This window comes from Lithohypha guttulata (genome assembly GCF_036872675.1).
Source record: "Lithohypha guttulata strain CCFEE 5908 chromosome Unknown scaffold_1, whole genome shotgun sequence".
Taxonomy (NCBI): domain Eukaryota; kingdom Fungi; phylum Ascomycota; class Eurotiomycetes; order Chaetothyriales; family Trichomeriaceae; genus Lithohypha; species Lithohypha guttulata.
Window position 1 is genome coordinate 4,224,656 of NW_027042750.1, and position 20,478 is coordinate 4,245,133.

Consider the following 20,478-nt stretch of genomic DNA (forward strand, 5'->3'; position numbering starts at 1 on the left):
ATGGTACCATGCGAATACTGTTGTTCTCTTTGGTTAGGCATGATGATCAAACAAGGCGACCTCTCTAGTGCAACGCTCGGCCATTTCTCTCTGTTCAGGGCATGTCATAGTATTAGCATGTCTAGGTAGTACGAACTCTTGAAGCCGAATTTCGACCTGTCTTGGGATGCGCCCACGACTGCGAAATAGGGAGAGGTGAAGAAGCGTTTTGCTGCTGCTTCCATTGTCGACTCTTCTAGTTGTCGCACATACAATTGCTTGTAGTATGAATCATAACTGTCTACATGGTATGTACCTTGTCGTAGCAGCGACATCTTCGAGTGTCTGGTGAAGCGACCGTCCAGCAGCAATACGTCAGTGTTTGCAATGTTTGTGAATAATTGACCTCGGCATGTGGTGGACGTCAAAAGCGGCCGCCCTCCTTAGATTAACCTAGGCAAGCTACCTCCCTGACAAGGGCTGCGTTTCGGCCAGATGAGGCTTAGAAATAGTCGGGTTAGGCCTTGAGGTGGCTAATATCTATGGCTGACGTAACTAGAAACTTAGGCCCTGTAAGGTAGGTAGTCGGTCTGCCGCCCACCACGTGCTCGGAATTTGCAGCGTGAATAAATTTACAAGAATACCGAGAATGTTTCAACTTGGTCTACAGGCAATCACAGACGACCACGCTCCTCCTGTTGACAGTGCATGCTCTCATACTAGAGTGATGATTGTCTGTATACATTACGAACTCCATGCTCAATTTACTGTATCAGGTAATGCCGCCTGCAGCATGAGTCTGCCAAAACACTATCCGCATATTCTACTTCTCGGTATTGTTCTTCATTTCTTTCTGATCCTTGTCCTTATTATCTGGCCTGTAAAACTTGCTAGGTATGAATGGCATTCTGCTAACCTCTGCTTTCCGCACACTCTTCCTCACCTTAATGCCAACCTTGGTGCCACTCTTATGGTACCCGTTCTTGATCAATCCCATCGCGATGTTCTGCCCATCCATACTAGGTGCAGGACATCCACTGGTGATTCTGCCAATGACCTCGTTGTCCTTGTCTGGGTCTACAATTTGTGCTCCTTCACGTGCTGCAGGACCCTTTTCGACAAGAAACCCTACACGACGCTCAGTCATACTCTTCGGCGAGGTGAGCTGTTGCAAGATCGTCTTCTGACCATTGAAAACTGGTGCTGCAGATTCCGAGCGTCGATCCTTGCCCACGATCCAGCCTAATGCAGCCATTGGTGGCGTAGTTTCTGTCGAGATGTCGTGGCCATACAAGCACATTCCTGCCTCGAGTCTGAGTGAATCACGAGCTGCTAGACCTGCCCATCTCACGACGGAACCATCATCGACCATCGCTTTTGATATTGCAGTGGCGAGATTCGTACTGTCCCCATTCTCAGGCGGAATCGAGATCTCAAACCCGTCTTCACCAGTGTAGCCAGTTCGAGAAATCAGAAGAGAAGGTGTGTTCATACCATCAGGTAAAGTGAATTGCAACCAGCGAGATTCTCCGAAACTCAATGTCGAAAGATCAGGCGAATATGTTTGTTCTTCGGTGTCGTTGAAGATCAGCTTCTGTAGTACCTCCTGTGCTTTGGGGCCTTGTAGAGCAACGAGGGAGTGGCAGTTGAGGACGTGCCACTTGATGTTCTCGTCCTTGTTGGATTTTGAGATACCTTTAGCCTCGAGAAACTTCTTCATCTGTGCTTTTATAAATGCAAGATCAGTCTCGCGACATCCAGCATTTGTGACGAAGTAGAAGCTCTCTCTACCTAGTCTCGTGATAACTGTATCGCCAATGATACCACCGCTTTCCTCGAGCAGGCACGACAGAGACGAATGATGCTTCTGAAGAGTATTTATCGAAGAAGGAGTTATTGTCATAAGGAATTCTTCGGCTAGTGGTCCTGATAACTTGTGCTGTACCATATGGGAGACGTCAAACAACGAAGCATTCTCGCGTGTCCACCTATGTGATTCTGGATGTGATTGATCCGGATACTCTAATGGCATATCATAGCCAGCGAAGGGACCTGTCTTGGCCCCAGCTTCCTTGTGTACTGCATATAGTGGTGTGTGCTTGAGCTCGGTCGTGCTCGTGGAAGCACATCTTTTCTGAGGCACAACTCTAGTAGGAAGCTTCTGTTGGTGCACAAATGGTCGCACTTCAGCTTGATGGGTCTTCGATGGAGTGGGTATGACCGAGCACGTGCAGACACCACGAGTTGGAGCTTTGGGACCTTCAGGCTGCCTTATCTGCTGCCGAGTGGCACGAATAGTAGATTTCAGAGCATTCTGGATACCTCTCGTTGGAGGCATAATGGCTGTTCACCAGGAGATGGGCACTTCAGATACCTTGAATATTGAAGCTGAGATTGTCCTCGATTAGCAGGATATCAATGTAATCTTCTGAGGTCAACGTCCACCGATACGTATCACAGAGAGGAGAACGGAAAAATGTCCGAACTTTTGGACAAGGCTGAGGACTACTTCAAGGCTGACAATTTGTAGCAGAGAGTCTTGGCGTGAAAGTCCTTACTTCTGCATTTGCAGTTCATCATTTTTAACTCTCTTTCGATATGTCTCCGCGTACGAAGAATCGCATTCGAAGCTTACGCACAGCAGTCGCCTCTGGCTTGACTCGCATACAACACTTGCTTCGGGAGAAAGTCCCCGGACCACCTACAGAGACTCGATCTCTGGCAGGACTTGTCGAAAGACGCCGCCATAAAAGCACATTCACCGTGGCTTACTGCCTCCCACCTCTCCTGCGTCCGTCTTGGTCGATCTTGTCACCGTCTGCATTCTGCGTGAGTGGAAGAGGAGGCAAGGGTTTATTGGATTTGGAAGGACTGGGGCTCAGAGGTAGAAAGAGGTTGCGCAATTCGTCGTATGCGTACAGATATGCGGTTGCTTGACTGGTAGCAATACTGGCCAGGAAACTCGATGGGGCTTATTCTCGTTGCGCGGAGACATATCTATTTTTTTTACGAGTCTGTAGCTTATAGCAAAGCAGCATTTTTCGTCGACTACGAATTGCGGAAGTCCCTTCGAACGGACCAGACTCAGATACTGTCGTCAATAAGAGATGTACAGCTTCTGCATGATGAATTTATCAATCATAGAGTCAAGCACAGAGACTCGCATGACCTCAAAGAGCATGTCTTGTCGTTGACGAAAAAGATTGAACAAACGTTCTGAATGAAGCTGGCGTATCTTAGGCCAAAACAATTCTTATTATTCCTCTCTATCATTTCCTCTTTTCAGCTCCAACTGCTACCTTCTGCTTCTCCGGCATAGCTGTCTCTTGCTGCATCACTGCCAGAACAGCATCCCCAACCATGGCTATGACACTCCCACAAACTATGCTCCAAACATTGATCGAGACCGTACCATAAGGACATCTAGGAAATGCCAGAATCCACTCAACAGGCCACGGCAGCCATCCTTGTGGATATGAGAATACTGGTGTCTTTGCGTGCCAAAATTGCAGAAACGTTTTCAACCCGCTAGTCAAGATCCATCTCGCAATGTTAACTTTCGTGTCGAACGAGCTGCGATGTGCTGAAACATCTGTCCCTGCTTCTCATCAGTAGCCTGCCAACCGCTATGCTGTATAATTATCCTACCTTTCTTATCATGCGCAGCCAGAACCTTGTCATACTCTCGTCGTATTTTTGCCCACCTCGCGAAGTCGTCCTGAGCACTAACGGCGTTCATTTTCTTCCTGATCTGCAGCACTTCCTGCCGTAATTTCATTTGTTCTTTTGCATCTTTCGACGAACTCAAGGGTAGTCGCGCTGAGAATTGCCATGCCTGTCGTTGTGTTAGTTGTGAATGTGGGTTGAGACGAGAGTCACGTCGCTCACTAATTCGTTGATTGTCTTTGCGCCGATCGCGTTCACTAGGTAAACTGCGAGTTGAAGCAGCAGGACTGTTGCGAAGAGAGATATTATCATCGTGTTTGTCGTACGTCTGGCAGGAGAACTAAGGTGTTTTGTTGTGCTATTGGATTTCCTAGGAATGGGCACGATTTCATAGATACAATCTACGAACTATGACGTTGCAATTTTGTGCCCGCATAAAGGTAGTGGCAGGCGTGGAAGCACGACTTCACATCGTTCTCAATCTTCTGCCCGAGTACCTGATTTTTAATCTTGCGAATTTAAGTGTACTCCAAAGCCTTTCTCCTCGAGTGTACCATCAACTCATGTCGTCCCTGTCAACATGCCGTTCTGTTGGGCGCGTATAACCCACAACGCATCTTTATGCCTATAGCTCGTCCGACCTCCAATTGCCGGCATACAAACTGCATAAGGCTCCTCAACTGGAGCGTAGACACATGCTTCCTGACATCTGCTTCATCAACATCGCAAGTATACCCATAATCTCCAAGTCCGCGAGGCCATATACTTGTCCGCTCATCAGTCCGAAAAGTCGTCCTCTAAGGGCTCCATCTCCTCCTCGAAGAACATCATCTGCTCCTCGCTCGTACCTAGTGGCGTTTCAGGCCTATTCATTTCTTGTGCGGCCATGGCGACCTCTTCGTCTGGTTGGAATGCTTGTTGTAGAGTAGGATCGAGGTTGATGTCCTTGCTTGTAGTGAGAGAACAAAAGTCTGTATCCACTTCGTCAAGCGCGGCAAGGATGTCTTTCTGACAAGACTCCTCAAGCTCGGTGAACTCTCGGGAGTTGGATGATATGAAGTTGAGGCAATCTTGTCGAAAGCCGCTGCACAGCTCGTCGACTTCTTCCTGAATAGTGGTCTCCACCTTTGTTAGCATTGCCTCCAGTTCCGTTCTCACTCGGTCTGCTGCCTGCAAGAACATTGTGTCTCTATTCCCCTGCACGTGCTGCCGCATCTCAGCCTTCATGCGAGCGTAAGCGCCTGTGCCACATTCTTCAGCGCAGGCTCGATATGCTGACTTCATGGCAACCTCAATGCACTCTTCAAAGAGTCGATTAGCCTCCTTCTGCTCCATATCGATCACTTTGCCCGCGTCTTTCGAAATACGGTGTAAAGATTTGACAAATCTGACACTTTGATCCTCAAACATGGTCTTGGTATCTTCTGACGCGCATCGCGTCTTTAAGATATTTCGGAAACTCCCTTTGAAATTTTCAAGCTTTTCTGCGCAATCTCTGAGAGCATTAGTGAACCGACCTTTGAGAGCCGTATCGAAAACCGAGTTCCAATGAACGTCGACTTTCTGCATCAAAGGCTTTAGAAGGTCTTCGCCGAAGTTGTAGGCTCTGCGTGGGTTCGTGTATGTGCCGTCTCTTCGGCATACAGCCTTGAATGTGCCATAGTATAGGCCGGGTTCCACTGGGTCTTTGGGCGACTTGCCCCATCTCTCGACAGTAATCATCGCTCTATCTCCCGCAGTATTTGAGGCTATCGGAAGGATACGGAAGATTCGATTGTCGACAACGCCCTGTATGCTCGTACAAGTCGTCTGGAATCTGTTCTTGATGTCCTGTAATCGTTAGCTATGCACCCGGATGGAGATCGCTGGTACCTACTTGTACAAGTTCATCAATGACCGACACCGCATCCTCGGCATCAGCATCCCTGAAGTACGAAGCAGCAGCTTCCTCCGTACATGTAGACCACAACCGAAGCGACGTAAGCAATCTCCTGGCGTCATTCATAAAAGCCTCCTCATCGGCCAACATCTGATCTGCACCTATTTTGCGAGCGTGTTGCTGAAGTGCAGGTACGCCAGTGTCAGCAAGGTTCGAAAATCGACTTGCGACCTGTTCCCCTTCCAAGTGTCCTTGCAGCTTCTGGTATCCTTGCGAAGAAACACAGAATACAGGCAACGAGCTTGCGACGTATGCATCGGTTTCTGGCTCTTCGGAAGGGTCAAAATTTTCGTCATCTTCTTGTGCATCATCTCGAGCCAGATCCTGTAACCCAAACGCAAAACCCGCTTGAATGGAGCTTGTGGTATACTTGTTTCGACCCAGAACACATGCCGACCATTCTCGTGCCAGGATTTCCTCCTCGAGCATTTTGAGTTCCTCAAGCTCATTTGTATAGTTCTCTTTTCTACCTTTTGCTTCATCCTTCTTCGACCTGGCAGCCGAACGAGCCTGTGAAAGCTCTACGATCTTCGTCGTTATGGCAGCCACGGTCATACCAGGCTTGGAAAGGTCTTGGACAACAGGTTGAGGAGTGGCCGGAACAGTCGAGGGAACTGGTTTTACAGAAGCAGAAGCCTCGTCGCCTCCAGGCGACGATTGACTGGCCCGAGACAGATAGTTGTCAAATCTTGTTCGTTTCGTTGGTGATTCCATGGCAGTCTTCGTCGTTGCGACGTTTCTTTGCCAAATCAGTAAGCGAAGGTGGGTGAATCGGGCTCTTAGTGCTGGCGGCAAGATTTCTCAGCTGTCGATAGGCCTGCTCCTCCTTGTAGATTCTCGCATGACGCTCCTTTGCATCTTGAAGATCTCTTTTCGCTTGCGCCAAACCTAGGTTCGCAGCATTCAGATCTTTGGCAAAATTTGTCTTGGCCAGGTCAATGTGAGCAACTCCATCAACGAAATCTTGTATATGGTCGAGCTCGCGTCTCGCTTCACGAATAACAATTTCGTCGCTCTTTGAGCACACGAAGCTGATGCGACTCAATGTACCATCGCGGTGTAGTTGGCGTTTGAAGCCCTCGCCGAGAAGATGTCGAGCAGTTCTGTCGTCCACTGCACGAATGATTGGAGCCATAACCCAAAGCGCTGCGCAGTTCTTCAAGTAGCTTTTCGCAATGGCAGCACGAGCAGAATTGCTATCAGCAACTCCAGGCAAGTCAACAAGCACACATCCCGTGCGCAATACAGGCGCTTTGCCATAGATACACACTCGACTGGTTAGTGGCCAATATTCAATATTGTCCATTTCTCTAGACGAAGACCAGCCAATGTCAGCGTAATGAACGCCAACTTTCTCTTTGCTGTCAATATATCTCTGTATTCTATTATGTAGCTGCTCGCTGGTAGCATCGAAGAATTGGAGAGCTGTGCCTAAGTAATTTGAGACCTCCTCTTTTTGCATTAATGTTTCCACCTCCGCTTCCGAAATGTTCTTTTTGCTGATCGAAGGGTAGACTGCAGTGATTTTTGAAAAGGCAATCCCTGCTTCGGAGTCCTCGTCATGTATGGAGCCAGCCGCTGTGTTCACGTCGCCAAGTAGGATATCTAGCTCCTTTCGCCATGCTTCTGGTGAGATGAATTCGATAACGGCTCGCCATGGAAGACCAGGTTGATCATTGTACGATATCTCTGTCACGACGGCTGTACATGCTCGCATGCAGTTCGTGGGAATGACCTGCTTCTCTCCGAGAAGAGCATTGATTATCGATGATTTACCACTGCCAGTAGCGCCTACAATGCCTATAATGACTCGTGTGTTACCAGATTTTGCAACGACTGTATCGATCTGCTTGATCCACGGGGCCAGGATGTGTGACTGTAGTTGCGATTGCTCAGCATTTTCCAACTGTTGTTGGAGCTTAGCAAGAACTTGCTGAGCTCTAAAGGTAGTTGCATTGAGCACGAAGGAGCTGGCATCTTCTAGAGATGGAGTCTGCGAAGTATTATCAGCCATTGTAGCGTCTGTAGAGCTTGGGAAGAGTTGTAGAAAGGTCAATGAAGTAAACAGTAGGAGGATAAGTCGCTGCTGAATTAAGATATTCCAGTCTTCCTGGAGTGAAGGTAACCTACAGCGACATTCACTGCTGTGACAAAAGCATTGCCCCACCTTCACCTGCACAATTCACACGTCGAGGAATATCGCCATACCTAAGAATGGAGCGAAGCTAGAATTACTAGCACTATGACAGTACAGAAGAGTCGTCTCGAGTAGCAGAGGTCACCAGCGGGTTATGAATAATACAGCCGCTTCACCATTGATATATCATTTTAATCTCTCTATGCAATGATGTTGAAGAGAGACATGATTCAGATGTGAAAGAGCTAGATCGTCTTGATCTGACGTTATGTAGGTATTATGATTTGCGCCTGAGGCAATTCGAGATCGAGCTCTCAACATCGTTGAGATTTTTGATGTCGTCGACAGTGTTTGATGAGAGCTCTAGGTGAAGTTTGTGCTGGTTTTATGTTGCGCGTAAAGCTTGCGGACCGTTGTCGATTGTGAGGAAAGAATGAACAGAAACAACGTTTGTAGTAGTAGTTGGTCGGAGCACACGCGTATCGAGCTACTCGCTTGGCACTTACATATCAGGCATGAGACGAGCAGGAGCTCATCAACCACTAATCAGTTTGCAGTGGCCCATTGCGAGGAATTGGGGCGTGTGGAAAGCACTGCATCTCTCTGTAGCAACACGCCGGCGCCCAAATGTCGCGATGTCGCGCTGCATTATGCTAGCATGATACTGGCACGAGCGATCAGCTTGCTTGCCTAGATGGCCTTCTATGTACACTGTCCGCGCTACACGACATCCGTCAGGACCAAGCTGCTATAGTAGGGTTGCAGATATGGCAGATAGGTCATCGCTCAAGAGACCGTGTCCTGAGCCACTTCAACCCGAGGATATTCGTGCCAAAAGATCAGCATTTTTGTCGTCGCTCTCCAGATCAGTATCACCTCCAAGACATAGTACAGCCTCTACTCGGAATGACAAAGCTGGTACAGACAATCATCAGCTAGTCCAGAGTTCGCCCATACACCGAACCAACAAGGTTGTACTTCCATCGCCTTTCCAACTTACTAAAGTTACTGGACTTCTTCAGGAGCAGAATGTCGACACGGTCAGCTTGCATGACATCCTGGGAGACCCTCTAATCAAACAAGCATGGATCTTCAATTTCTGTTTCGATGTGAACTGGACTATGCAGCATTTCGATCCTGACGTGCGACAGCTTGTCGATGTTAAAATCGTGCATGGATCATGGAGGAAAGAAGATGGAAATAGGCTGGCTATCAAAGAGCACCTCCAGAACTGGAAAAACGTGCAAGAGATCCAAGCTTACATGCCGGATGCATTTGGTACACATCATAGCAAAATGATCATTCTTTTCAAGTACGACGATACTGCTCAAGTCATAATCCACACAGCGAACATGCTAGAGAAAGACTGGGAGCACATGACGCAAGCTGTTTGGCGATCACCACTTTTGCCGTTGCAGAGGACACCTGAGGACAAAGAGAAGCTCAGATCCAGTCTCGTAGGAAGTGGTGCCAGGTTCAAGCATGATCTATCACGATATATTAGAGCATATGGGAGCAAGCTGAAAACGCTAGTGGAACAGTTGAGCAAATACGACTTCAGCCAAGTAAGGGGCGCCCTCATTGCCTCAGTGCCATCGTACCAGAAGAGCTGCGATTCGTTGGAAGAAGCTTGGGGTCATCTGGCATTGAGAAACGCACTGGCTGCAGTCAACAGTAAGAAATCCACTGGCAGTGCTGAGAATCCTCACCTCGTCAGTCAAGTCTCCTCTATAGCTACCCTGCCTGCCAGCTGGCTTGACGAGACAATATACAAGGCTGCGAATCTTTCTACGGCGTCCTCCAGAATGCTCGAGCGAAGCCCATTAAGCACATCAATTGTATATCCAACACCTTCTGATCTTCGAAATGCCTTGACAGGCTACGCAACAGGTGGCAGTATCCACACCAAGGTTCAGTCTGCAGCTCAGCAGAAACAAGTGTCCCTACTCCGACCACAACTTCACAGATGGCAAGGACACCAGTCTAACATAGCAACACATGCTGGTCGACATCTAGTTCCGCCACACATAAAAACCTATATCTGCTTTTCCGCTAAACCTACGAGCACAAGCCCAGCACCGGATATCAACTGGGCGCTAGTGACCAGCGCAAATCTAAGTACGCAAGCCTGGGGTACGGTAGCGAGATTACCCAAAGGTGTCAAGGATCTAGGCCAGGCAGTGGTACACATCCAAAGTTTCGAGATTGGAGTATTGGTCTGGCCGGAGCTGTTCTCAGACACGGGGGTAGATTGCGAGAGCAGCAAAACGAGAATGGTCCCAATGTTCGGGAAGGACATGCCAGAGGCATCTCAGACTCTATCAACGGATTCAGAAGAGACAGTCATCGGTATGAGGATGCCGTACGACTTGCCATTAACTCCTTATGATCCTGATGAGATGCCGTGGAGTCCTTCGGCAACATATACTGAACCAGATCGATTAGGTCGGACATGGGATTAAGCGCAGCACTCCCACGGTTGTTGTGTCGTAGCGTCATTTGTTAGCAAGGTGTTGTAGGGATCGGTGCTATATCAATGGAATATAGGTTTGATAGGAGTATGGAAAGTGATGCAGTATGGTAGAAGACAGGCTCAAGGCCTGTAGCATAAGTAGCTAACGAGCATGAAGCAGTATACACTGTCCGGCCGATGTCTGCGACTCTACCATATCCCGTAAGCTCTTGCTATTCCACGATAGTACCCATTTCAGCTCTTGCTGTCGTATCCATCGCACTTTCAACACGTATCGTGCCGTGGAATTCCATTGCACCTCATACTCAGCTCTTGAAGGTGTCCCCAATCTAATTACCAACGGCCTCAGGCTGCTTGTTTGGATCATATCCATACTTGTCCTTCATCTCATTCACCAATTTGATGTAGTTTTGCTCGGCCTGCTGTGCTGTCATGCCCTCGTCAACGACCTTTTGCCATGCCTTTCTCTTGGCCTTGCCCTGTAACAGATCCGATTAGCTATGGCTTTTGGGGTTTGCGATGGACGACATACCTTCAGGTCGAATGTACCTGGAGCAGGAGATTTGTCGATTGGAGGATCTTGTTGGGTCTGCTTGAAGTAGGCGTAGAGCTGAAAGGAATACAGGTTAGCGAGATTGTTCAGAGAGCGACTGCGATCAAACACGTACCTTGAGCAACTCGTCGTTGTCAGGCTTCTTGGTCAATTGCTTCGAGGCCGTGACGGCGTCGTTGAACGCTTTGCTAGGCATAGTGGAAGTTTGTGATCGTTTAGCTTGTGGTGGTTATTGTGCAGAAAGAGAGAGAGAGAGAGTAGAAGAGAAGATAATTTGTCTACTCGTGATGATTTCTTAGTACTACAGTAAATGGCCATTCGCAACCTTGTTCCGCCCAAAACACAAACTTCCTTGCTCTCTGCCTGTTCTATGCGACATCCTCGATCCCGCGTTCACATGACGGAATTTTGTTGACGAGAAGCCACCGAGGCCCGCACCGTAAGGACAACACACCACACTTTTACGAAACCGTTGGAAAGGACGGAAATGACGTACCCCAGCTGCACGACATCCCACCAGCATAACAGACCTGAAGAAGCAAGTTGCGAACATGTGGGGCTCCGAGCGGTACAAAACTTTGTCCCCTTTCTTTCCACGGAATGAACATATATTTTATGCCTGTACCTAAGTCGATTAATGATTCATTCCTGGATCGTCCAAGGTCAATAACACTGCGGGTAGTTTTTATGCCTTTGTATAGCCTAGTATTCGATGGTATTGCCTGAGAACGCCTAATGGAGCCCTGAGTGCAGGCTATAGCAACTCAGCCCTTCCACGAATCTATGTTGTGGCATTTGATCCCAGCTTGAGACTAATGTAACTTCTTTATACGCTTCACTGATTGGGCCATCGAGGCAATCACAGCACGCGAAGCTGCAAGCTGAATTTGGCCCGCTAGATTCTCTTCACTCGTGTGCTGCAGCCATTACCCCAGCCTGACCTCGAGATCCGGCAACTGAAGCTTTCATATTCATCTGCTACTCGTTGCGCTGACAGCCATCAAAGTAGGATGTCCCTTCACGAGGAGTTGACTGCCCTAACTTCAACTTTTTCAAACTTTCTCTTCTTTCGAAGATTTGATCCTTTAAGTGCTAGAGTCATTCTGGCTCAACAGGCAGAACTTTTGTACTTACAAGAAGAATTAAAGCTATGTTCAGATCTCGACAACAACAATGCTGACCTCAAGGATCACTTGACGTCTTGGGGCGATATGCTCGAGGGTGTCAAAGCAGGTCATCCGATAACTCAAATCAGGAAATTGTCAGAAATGCAAGAGAAGTTGAGAACATACTGTTGTGCTCGAGCTCTCCGTGTCTCAGGAGGAGCGACTAATACCACGTAGATGAAACAATTTTGAGGATATCTTAGGTGCAGCAGTTGAGCTCACCTTCGCACCAGGATCGCATTAGTTCGTGGGATTGGCTCCGTGTTCAAAGAAGAGCCAACAACTTTCCCCAAAGCGTCGAGGCAGAAACGTACGACCCGTTTGGTCAACACGCCGTGGGCGTAGGACGTGACCTCTTGATCCTCACGCCAGGCGTAGACAAGCTGGACGATTGGCTTGCTAGGCTCGGTGACTGGCTTAGTGTAATGCTCATTCCCTTGTGGCATAGCAGTATCGGTCATGTGTTCAAGCCGGATGCTGCCAGCGATCCAGAACCCGGAAGGGTGTGGATGTACAAGTTCAGAATGTTGCACATATCTGGCAATTTTCCATGCTTCCTATTGTCCTCGTTGGTGCCCATTGTCTCGATTCAGAGCTTATACTGGATTCCTAGTTTTCAAGGAAGGCTTATTGCAATCAGCGTATTCATTCTGATATTTGCAGCTCTCTTAATGTTTGCTGCAAATTGCCGCTGCTTCGAAGGTTTTGCTGCCACGGCTGCCTTTGCAGCTGTTCAAGTTGTCTTTCTGCAAGGACTTGAAGGAATTATTAACTGTCAGTGATTCAGCAACTGTTGAGGGAGGGACATCTGAACCCAGCCCGTACGACACAGAACAGCGGTGGAGTCTGGGTGAAGTCGCTGGAAGACCATACAGGTTCAAAATTATTGTCAAAGTCGTTTTGAGTGGGACATCTCGCTTGCGACATGTATGCAGACCTGTTCGTTAGCACTGGCTCTATGGGTACGAAAGTTGCAGCAGAGCATGAAGGCCAGCTCTGATAGGGTCAATGGTGCACCAGCATAACGCGTGTGTCTGGATCGTGGGATGCATTGTGTTTCAAGTTGTTGAGTACCTGAAACTGCAGCTTAGCAGGGATGTGTTACGCCTCTGTAGGAGCCATGCGGGTCAGGTTGTTCACTGCACAGAAGCCTTCCAAGCGTTGGCGTAAAGGATTCAGGAAGACGGCGAGCAAAAATCTGTTACAGTGTAGTAATTGAACGAATAATGACTAATGCGAAACATATTCTCGATTATATTTGAGTACTCGCGTGACTCAACTTTTGCGCCATCGACTGCATCTAATCAAGACACGATGCTCTTGTCAGTGATCATACATGAAAGAGTTGTCTTTAATTCTTATAAGAACTTCTGACCATGATCGGAATATTTGACACCATCACGCTAGAGATACGAAACACCTACCAATCCACAGCCCAGCCATTACGCTCCAAGAACTCTGCACAAGCCTGCTTCAGACCGACATTTGGTGTCAGTGCATCGGGATGCAACTTCTTCCTAGTCAGGGGATCCAAACCGCTCTGTTTGAGATGTTTCAACAGCCCAACTCTTTCATAGCTGACTCCTGCTGGCGTGATCACAGGATCGTGCATGACCTCAAATGATATGGGATCAACCATCCAGTCTGGCACTACCCTCTCCTTACTTTCGGGATCCTTGCTATTTTCAAAAGCAGACCTCACGTTGCGCCGCCGCTCATCGAACTCGTCTTGTAGCTGTTGGAGCTCTTCTCCTCTGCCCATCTCGCCAATTGTTTTGCTCTTGAATCTTTCTTCAACATCAGCGACGTCTCTTCTCAACTGCTGCTCCATGGTCTGTTCCACAGTGGCCAGAGTATCATTCATTTCTCGTAGTCGACTTGTCTCCTTGGCCTGCCATACAGCCTGTTTCGCTTTCAAAACGGTCTGCCCTACAACCTCGACGGAGCTATCATTCGTGGCAAGACATATGCTATACGCCTGAAGTGCTTCTCGGTGTGCTTCACCTACATGCCGCAAGTTCAGTAATGCTTGTGCGAGGTAAAAATGCGCTTTCATGGACTGAGAATCTAGCTCGACGGCCTTACGAGCGTCTTGCTCCGCACCACGCCAATTCGAGAGACGTATTCGTGCTAGTGCTCTATTTTGAAACAGCTTAGGGTCGTTGGACCGAACAGAGATAGCCTGTCCATAGAAGTCCTCCGCCTCTTTGTATTGACCATCCTTGAAGCACTGGTTGCCTTGCTCTTTCAGCATGTAAGCCATCAAGGCGATTGCAGAGCCCTGCTGACAAACTTAGGGTATCGGCAGATGTAGCAGTCGACGTCTAGACCGTGATAGTGCTTGCACCGCTCGTATTAATTCCTTCTGAATGTGGCAGGTGTTCTTCGTGTTTATTGGTCAGTAAGCAAAGAGTCGTACGCCAGGACTAGCACTTTTGATCTGCCGTACGTTTAGAATCTAATTCCTGGCTAATGTGAGTGAGGCAATCATTAGACAACGACAAATTCTCCACTAAAGCACAACGTGTAGTCAGATACAACGCAAGGGATCTCCAAGGTGCCGTTCAAGATGCGGCTGGAATCGTTTGTGGCAGTAGGAATCGTTCTCAGGTCGTTTCATTGGATATGTCAGCTACCGATTGCGCCAGAAAGCGGTGGATGGTGATAGACGAAAGAACAAAGAAAAGCCCGGAGATCTGTCTGACCCGTTTCACCGGCATGGCACTATTGGCACGACCTGTATGTTTGGGTCAAAACACATCGCGTGGTGCAGCACGAACTCAGTAGATGTCAGGGTTGCAAAGAACGTTGCATGTTGGAGGGCAGGTGCGATTAGTTGTTGGTTGGCTCAAGTCCAAGGGTGGAAGGAGCATTCAGTAACCTGTAGAGGAGGAAGGATAAGCGAGGTCAGTAGCTGATCACAGTCGCTCATAACAATTCATCATTCCAGACTCAATATATAGGACGTTCCACCAGATCGATAGACGTGTATTGTTGTTGATCAGAACGACATTGCATATATCAACAGGATTATCGGCGTCGTCTGACTGTACCTACACTCTCTGAGACCTCATATCGGAATTGCCAGCTGGCGTTTGCTCAACTGCGCTCTGGTAGCTTATGCCCTCGGAGTTGACGCGTCTCGACAAGTCGATCGCAACGTTTATTGTTTTGTAAACTGCGCTTCATAATTGCTAATATCCTTCACTTTGTCTGCAGATGCGCTGCTCTCGTCAAATCTCAGATCGACCCATTCTTGCACCAGTTTCTTCGCCAACTCGAGCCCAATCACTCTCTGACCCATGCACAGAACTTGTGCATTGTTCGATAGCACTGATCGTTCCACACTGTACGGATCGTGGGCCGTGACGGCTCGGATCCCTTCGACCTTGTTCGCTGAGATGGCGACACCGAGACCTGTGCCGCACACAAGGAGGGCACGATCAGCCTAAAAGGACATCAGTCTCGGTTCTATAGAGAAGGGAATAGGTGGAATATACTTACCTCACCATTCTTGATTTTTCGTGCAGCATCAACCGCAGAGTGCGGATATGCTTTACTGTCTTCTGCTTCCATAACACCTACATCTAGCACCTCGGCCACACCCTTATGTTTCTTCAAAGTCTCCTTAAGCGCTTCCTTATAGGTGTGCCCTGCGTTGTCGCAGCCTACAACGATGCGAAGTGGTGTGGTCGCCATATTCAAGTATGCTGCTAAATTTGTGTAACAACGTGGTTTACAGCTGGTACAGATGTTGGTTCAAGCTTACGATCAACACAAGGTCAAATTTGCAAAAACAGAAGGCCCGAATATGCAAACAACTCTGAAATGCAACATCTCAGCGAGTTTATCCGGTTCACCAGCGACATTGAAGCACGCAGTTGCATGGCATGGCTCGCATGCATGCCGCTTCGAAGCCGACGTCAGATGAAAATGCCCCGAACTTTTCGAGGCGGGCACTCGGCGTTCTTAATGTGGGATGCCGACCTCTCGAGGAAGACCACACTCCTTACAGCGCTATACAGTAAGTACCGCATTACTTCGTGTCAAAGCTGACTTTGTGTTTGTGACGTGAACGTTTGAACTGCCGAAATTTTTGAGACTCACTGTCCTCGAACAACATCGTGTAAATACTCGATCGCACTCATCCAAGTACCAGGAGAACAAACTTCCCTAGCCACTGGAGGCCACTTCTTATTGACCTAGCAAACCATTCTTCGAAGAGCAACATGACCTCTACATACCCACAGCTTCCACTGAAGCTGGTACTGATGTCAACCAAGGCATACTTCTCTGCAGACCATACCATACAGTACCTAAGAACAATACTCGATCCAGAATCAGGTATAATGCCCTTGCCAGATCAGGATATTCTCTTCGGATTCATACCAGACTTCCTGTCGATATACCCTTGCACTCAACTACTTTCTGAACACGCCAAGACCACTTCAACAGCGTCGAAGCACCCACGACTGTGGCCATTACACCTTGGAGCCCAAGACTGTTTCTGGTCAGGAGACTACGGAGCTTACACAGGCGAAATTGTGCCGCCAGCACTGCAGTCACTCGGTGTCACGATCGTCGAGCTCGGCCATGCTGAACGTCGAAAGATGCTAGCCGAGACAGACGAAACTACAGCAAAGAAGGCTGCTGCTGTCTCGAAATTGGGCATGGTGCCGCTGGTCTGCATAGGCGAGATTGAAGCTCCAAACCTTCAGGGTCCCATGTCTGCAGCAGTTGGTAATGCAATGAAGCAGTTGAACTCGCAGGTCTTGACGTTGCTGAGTGCAGTGCCGCTAGACGCACCAGTGATCTTCGCCTACGAGCCTGTATGGGCGATTGGCGCTGCTCGGCCCGCCGGTGTCGATTACGTTGGACCTGTTGTGCAAGCCATCAGACATATCATACAGGATTTTGAACAGAAGAGAGGCCGCACTGGTCAAACAAAGGTCGTGTATGGAGGGAGTGCAGGTCCTGGTCTGTGGAGTGGCAAGACGAATGGTGACAATCCGCTTGGCCAATGGGTAGATGGCATGTTCTTGGGACGCTTTGCGCACAAGATTGAAGGTGTCAAGGCCGTCGTTGATGAAGTCGTACAGAGTATGTCATGAACAATGACATACAATTCAACCAGGTCCGTACACATTCATTGATATGTCGATTTATCACTACCAGAGGCTGCATCCTAAACCTAACTATTGTCCTTCGGTGCTCAATATTGCCACTCCATCTGACAGTCGTACGAGAGACGGATTGAATCTTCTTCATAGCTCTCGTCCGCCACAATACTTCGGGTTCGTCTGCCACCAGATCAGTGCGTCTAGCCGCGGATAATATGTTCGTCCCACCGCGACCATTACGCCATCTGGTCGACGGAAAAGCCGCATGGCGAAGGTGAAGACGAGGACGAGAGGAGAACGAATGCGAACATGAAAGGGATGATGAGGGATATCGACCAACTAAGGTAGTAACCCTAACACAAGAGATGATCTAGGAGGAAGCAGTAGTCCTAGCATAAGCACAAACCAACAATTTCACCAGTGTAATCGAGAGAACCTATGGTCGCGGCATATAACTCCACGTTAGTGGAAACCAGAACCCTCCGTCGAAGCAGTTGTCTCTGAAGTTACGAGCATGAAACTAAACGAACATTGACGATGACGAAGAATGAAGCAGCAAAGTGAACGCAATAGAGCCTGAATAGAAGCGCCCACGACAGATCAGAGCATTCACAGCAGAAGGCATATTGAACGTGGCAGAAATTGAATCGTTCGCGGCAGAGACTCAAGCATTCATGGCGAACGATAAACATCCACGAAGAGTAGAACCAAAATCACGAGGAGAAAATTCATGGTAACAATAAAACTGAATAGGTGAACAATCACAAGTTTTGGAAGAGGCCAAATGAATAAAAGCCATGGAAGGTGTTTTTGATGACATCTGATAGCTGATATGTAAAACAGATACCACAGACACTAATACTACTACCTAACGAGATCTAGCCGTTCGATCTTCTCCTACTAGCGGCACGAAGCACGGGCAACGACTACCACCCAAATCAAGACGATTAGCAGAGAAAACAACAAGGAGTGGAGCGAGTGGTACTGAGACCAGAAACTTGCTGGGAGGGAACTACAAATGATAGTATGATACTTGAGAGACAACATCGCCTGTGTGCATACTGGCCATAGTCTGTCCTAAAAGATACGCGAGTGCTACGTCGGACTGTTCTTCTGTAGATCCTTTCTGAGATGTCTTCCGGAATTCATTAGATACGAATAACATGGCTTGAGAGCCAATTCTGGTCTTGGATATTGATTCAATACTCGCGGTTCATTCTCTTCCTGACATGAAATCGAGGACATACTGTAGCATAGCTACTCGTGTTGAATGTGTGAACTACTTGCCGAACCGATACAGAGAGCCGCAACTTTGGTAGATTCAGTATCGTGGAGGAACATCACAACCATGCGAAGAACATCTGCCAGGCTACTGAACATGCGGGCTCTCACTTATAGGCTATGGTCGTAGGGAATGAAGCGTTTGTTATACTCATGCCGTCAAACATTATACTTGGACAATGACTACCTTGGCCACAATCTCGTCTGCTATGCCCTGAACAGTCCAGTCTCCTCGCAAGAACTTCTGCCAAATGCTTAGTCGTTCTGCTAACAGATCATGGTTGATCTTGAGGTTATCCACTTCATTGGAATTTCCACCTTTGCCTTCTTGCTTCTGCTTGTTCCTCCACTCCCTTTCAGCATCTTCACCGGCCTTTCTTACAATGACATCCTCTTCCTCGCTTTTGTATAGATCACACTTATCGCACTGTGTACATTTTGTGCCGGGTACAGGTCTAAAGTGTTCGCAGAAATGTCTGTATCCTTCAGCGCCTTCATTTTCTCCTGTCTTGCCGATATTCTTCCGACATAAGTAACACATGCTGTAGCCACAGACACAAGTAAGCTTGTTGCAACCAGAAGATTTGACGAAGGCCGTGCCGCAGCGAGGACAGACTCGCTTCACCGCATTAGTACGTGCTGCTTCGACTGACTGACGGAGGGAAAGAAGGAGTGGCTCATCACAAGAATGAGCATCGTGCCAGGCCTTGTGACATTTTAGGCAAGATCTGCGCTTGCATGTAGGGTTCTGGCATTGGAAGCGGATGGTACGCTGAGTGGAAGCAAGGCGTGCAAGTGAGGTGTAAAAGAGGGTTGGCAATAACGATGGCCAAACGAGACGGAGAGCGAGATACACGAAAAGTAGAGTTGGTAGAATGAACTCGCAGGCGAGGATGGCGAGGATCTTGCGGTGTCTCGAAGAGGGTTGAAAGGACCACTGGATGTGTTGGCGAGCTGTTTCGAGAGTGAAGAAATTGTCGGCCTCGATGTATGGACAGAAGGGACAACGTACAATCGGCAGCTGTGAGTCAAAGATCGCTTTTTCAGCAAGGCGTTCTTCAAATCTATCCCATAACTCTCGACCTGAGTGCTCCAGAAGCACAGCTTGTTCGAGTTGAGCCGCTGGAACATGACCATTGCAACGAGGATCAATAGGTGCAAGACATTTCAAAGTGCTCAGTGCGGGCTCGACAGACTGTGCCCAATTTTGACCAAAGATTGCCTCCTTCAAAGACTTTCGGACACAGTCCAAGCAGACAATATGCCCCTCGGTATTGCATGCTGACACGTTTTCGAACGGCGTGTCACTGTAGCAGATTTGACACTCATAGAGAGCCTCGGCTTGTTGGGCCTCCCACTCATTGAGCTGTACAGCTAGTGTGAAGTCTTGCTCTTGTTGCGATTGTGCCAACTCTGTTCGTAGTGGTCTTACGAAAAGTGCTTCCAGCTCATTGTCAAGCTCTGTATCTCCGGTGGGCACAAGTTCTTGGCCAATCCTTCCTCTGATCCAGAGAAAGGTTGGAAGAGACTGCGTATCCTTCTTTTTCCGGAACAATGATTGCAACGTCGCCCGCCACGACTTGTTGGCAATCTCTTGTAGGATGGGTCTGGCCTTTCCATATGCGTTATTGACCTCGGCAAGAACGGCCTCAATAGCACTCTTGTTGAGTGAATTGAACTCTTTTTGCAACAACCAGCTGCAAGCAGATCGGTACTGCTGCGTTCTGAATTGTTCCTCCGTATGAATCTGCTCGTCTTGTTCCCTAGGAGGAACCTGAAGTCTCCCTTTCATCCACTCATTCTTGTATCTATAGAGCTGCTCGGTACAGATCTCAAGACGACTGTCACCATCAAAGCGGCTCAATAGCTCCCGTAGACAGTCATACTTGACATCAGGGTAGATGCCGGCAAGCACTGCAAGATCTTCGTTCAGCGAGATGGCTGCATCCTGTACGGCATTCTCCTTGGTTAAAGCAGGAGACGAGTTCTTGACACGTAGTTGGTTGAGACGAAGTACTTCAGTGAGAGTAGATCGAGGGGATAGTGGAGGGCGAGAGGACGATTCAGCTTTCGGATTGCGCCTGGACGACGAGGTCGGGCGCCACATCGCAGGTGCTAGTCAGGGCACAGAACATCTTCGAACACGAAAGAGTAGAGACAGGTG

At 48.4% G+C, this 20,478-nt stretch overlaps 9 protein-coding genes across 9 annotated transcripts; 2 read left to right on the top strand and 7 right to left on the bottom strand.

Moving 5' to 3' along the window:
- Positions 1-802: 802 nt before the first annotated feature.
- On the bottom strand, positions 803-2,317 carry GCV1 (Aminomethyltransferase, mitochondrial; the record flags this gene model as incomplete). Its single annotated transcript, XM_064895941.1, has 1 exon — positions 803-2,317. One exon carries the CDS (start codon positions 2,315-2,317, stop codon positions 803-805), a length of 1,515 nt encoding a protein of 504 aa, XP_064758628.1.
- Positions 2,318-4,422: 2,105 nt separating this feature from the next.
- LTR64_001561 (uncharacterized protein) lies at positions 4,423-6,139 on the bottom strand (the record flags this gene model as incomplete). The annotated part of the gene is made up of 2 exons (XM_064895942.1): positions 4,423-5,475; positions 5,522-6,139. The coding sequence occupies 2 exons, from the start codon at positions 6,137-6,139 to the stop codon at positions 4,423-4,425; spliced, it is 1,671 nt and encodes a 556-aa protein (XP_064758629.1).
- Positions 6,140-6,266: 127 nt separating this feature from the next.
- On the bottom strand, positions 6,267-7,598 carry LTR64_001562 (uncharacterized protein; the record flags this gene model as incomplete). Its single annotated transcript, XM_064895943.1, has 1 exon — positions 6,267-7,598. One exon carries the CDS (start codon positions 7,596-7,598, stop codon positions 6,267-6,269), a length of 1,332 nt encoding a protein of 443 aa, XP_064758630.1.
- Positions 7,599-8,627: 1,029 nt separating this feature from the next.
- Positions 8,628-10,183, top strand: LTR64_001563 (uncharacterized protein; the record flags this gene model as incomplete). The annotated part of the gene is made up of 2 exons (XM_064895944.1): positions 8,628-8,639; positions 8,666-10,183. 2 exons carry the CDS (start codon positions 8,628-8,630, stop codon positions 10,181-10,183), a joined length of 1,530 nt encoding a protein of 509 aa, XP_064758631.1.
- Positions 10,184-10,523: 340 nt separating this feature from the next.
- Positions 10,524-10,943, bottom strand: ACB1 (acyl-CoA-binding protein (ACBP)/diazepam binding inhibitor (DBI)/endozepine (EP); the record flags this gene model as incomplete). The annotated part of the gene is made up of 3 exons (XM_064895945.1): positions 10,524-10,673; positions 10,727-10,804; positions 10,863-10,943. The coding sequence occupies 3 exons, from the start codon at positions 10,941-10,943 to the stop codon at positions 10,524-10,526; spliced, it is 309 nt and encodes a 102-aa protein (XP_064758632.1).
- A 2,390-nt stretch (positions 10,944-13,333) lies between these two features.
- Positions 13,334-14,176, bottom strand: LTR64_001565 (uncharacterized protein; the record flags this gene model as incomplete). The annotated part of the gene is made up of 1 exon (XM_064895946.1): positions 13,334-14,176. One exon carries the CDS (start codon positions 14,174-14,176, stop codon positions 13,334-13,336), a length of 843 nt encoding a protein of 280 aa, XP_064758633.1.
- Positions 14,177-15,076: 900 nt separating this feature from the next.
- LTR64_001566 (uncharacterized protein) lies at positions 15,077-15,612 on the bottom strand (the record flags this gene model as incomplete). The annotated part of the gene is made up of 2 exons (XM_064895947.1): positions 15,077-15,361; positions 15,418-15,612. 2 exons carry the CDS (start codon positions 15,610-15,612, stop codon positions 15,077-15,079), a joined length of 480 nt encoding a protein of 159 aa, XP_064758634.1.
- Positions 15,613-16,142: 530 nt separating this feature from the next.
- On the top strand, positions 16,143-17,024 carry LTR64_001567 (uncharacterized protein; the record flags this gene model as incomplete). Its single annotated transcript, XM_064895948.1, has 1 exon — positions 16,143-17,024. One exon carries the CDS (start codon positions 16,143-16,145, stop codon positions 17,022-17,024), a length of 882 nt encoding a protein of 293 aa, XP_064758635.1.
- Positions 17,025-18,480: 1,456 nt separating this feature from the next.
- LTR64_001568 (uncharacterized protein) lies at positions 18,481-20,421 on the bottom strand (the record flags this gene model as incomplete). The annotated part of the gene is made up of 1 exon (XM_064895949.1): positions 18,481-20,421. The coding sequence occupies one exon, from the start codon at positions 20,419-20,421 to the stop codon at positions 18,481-18,483; it is 1,941 nt and encodes a 646-aa protein (XP_064758636.1).
- Positions 20,422-20,478: the final 57 nt, after the last annotated feature.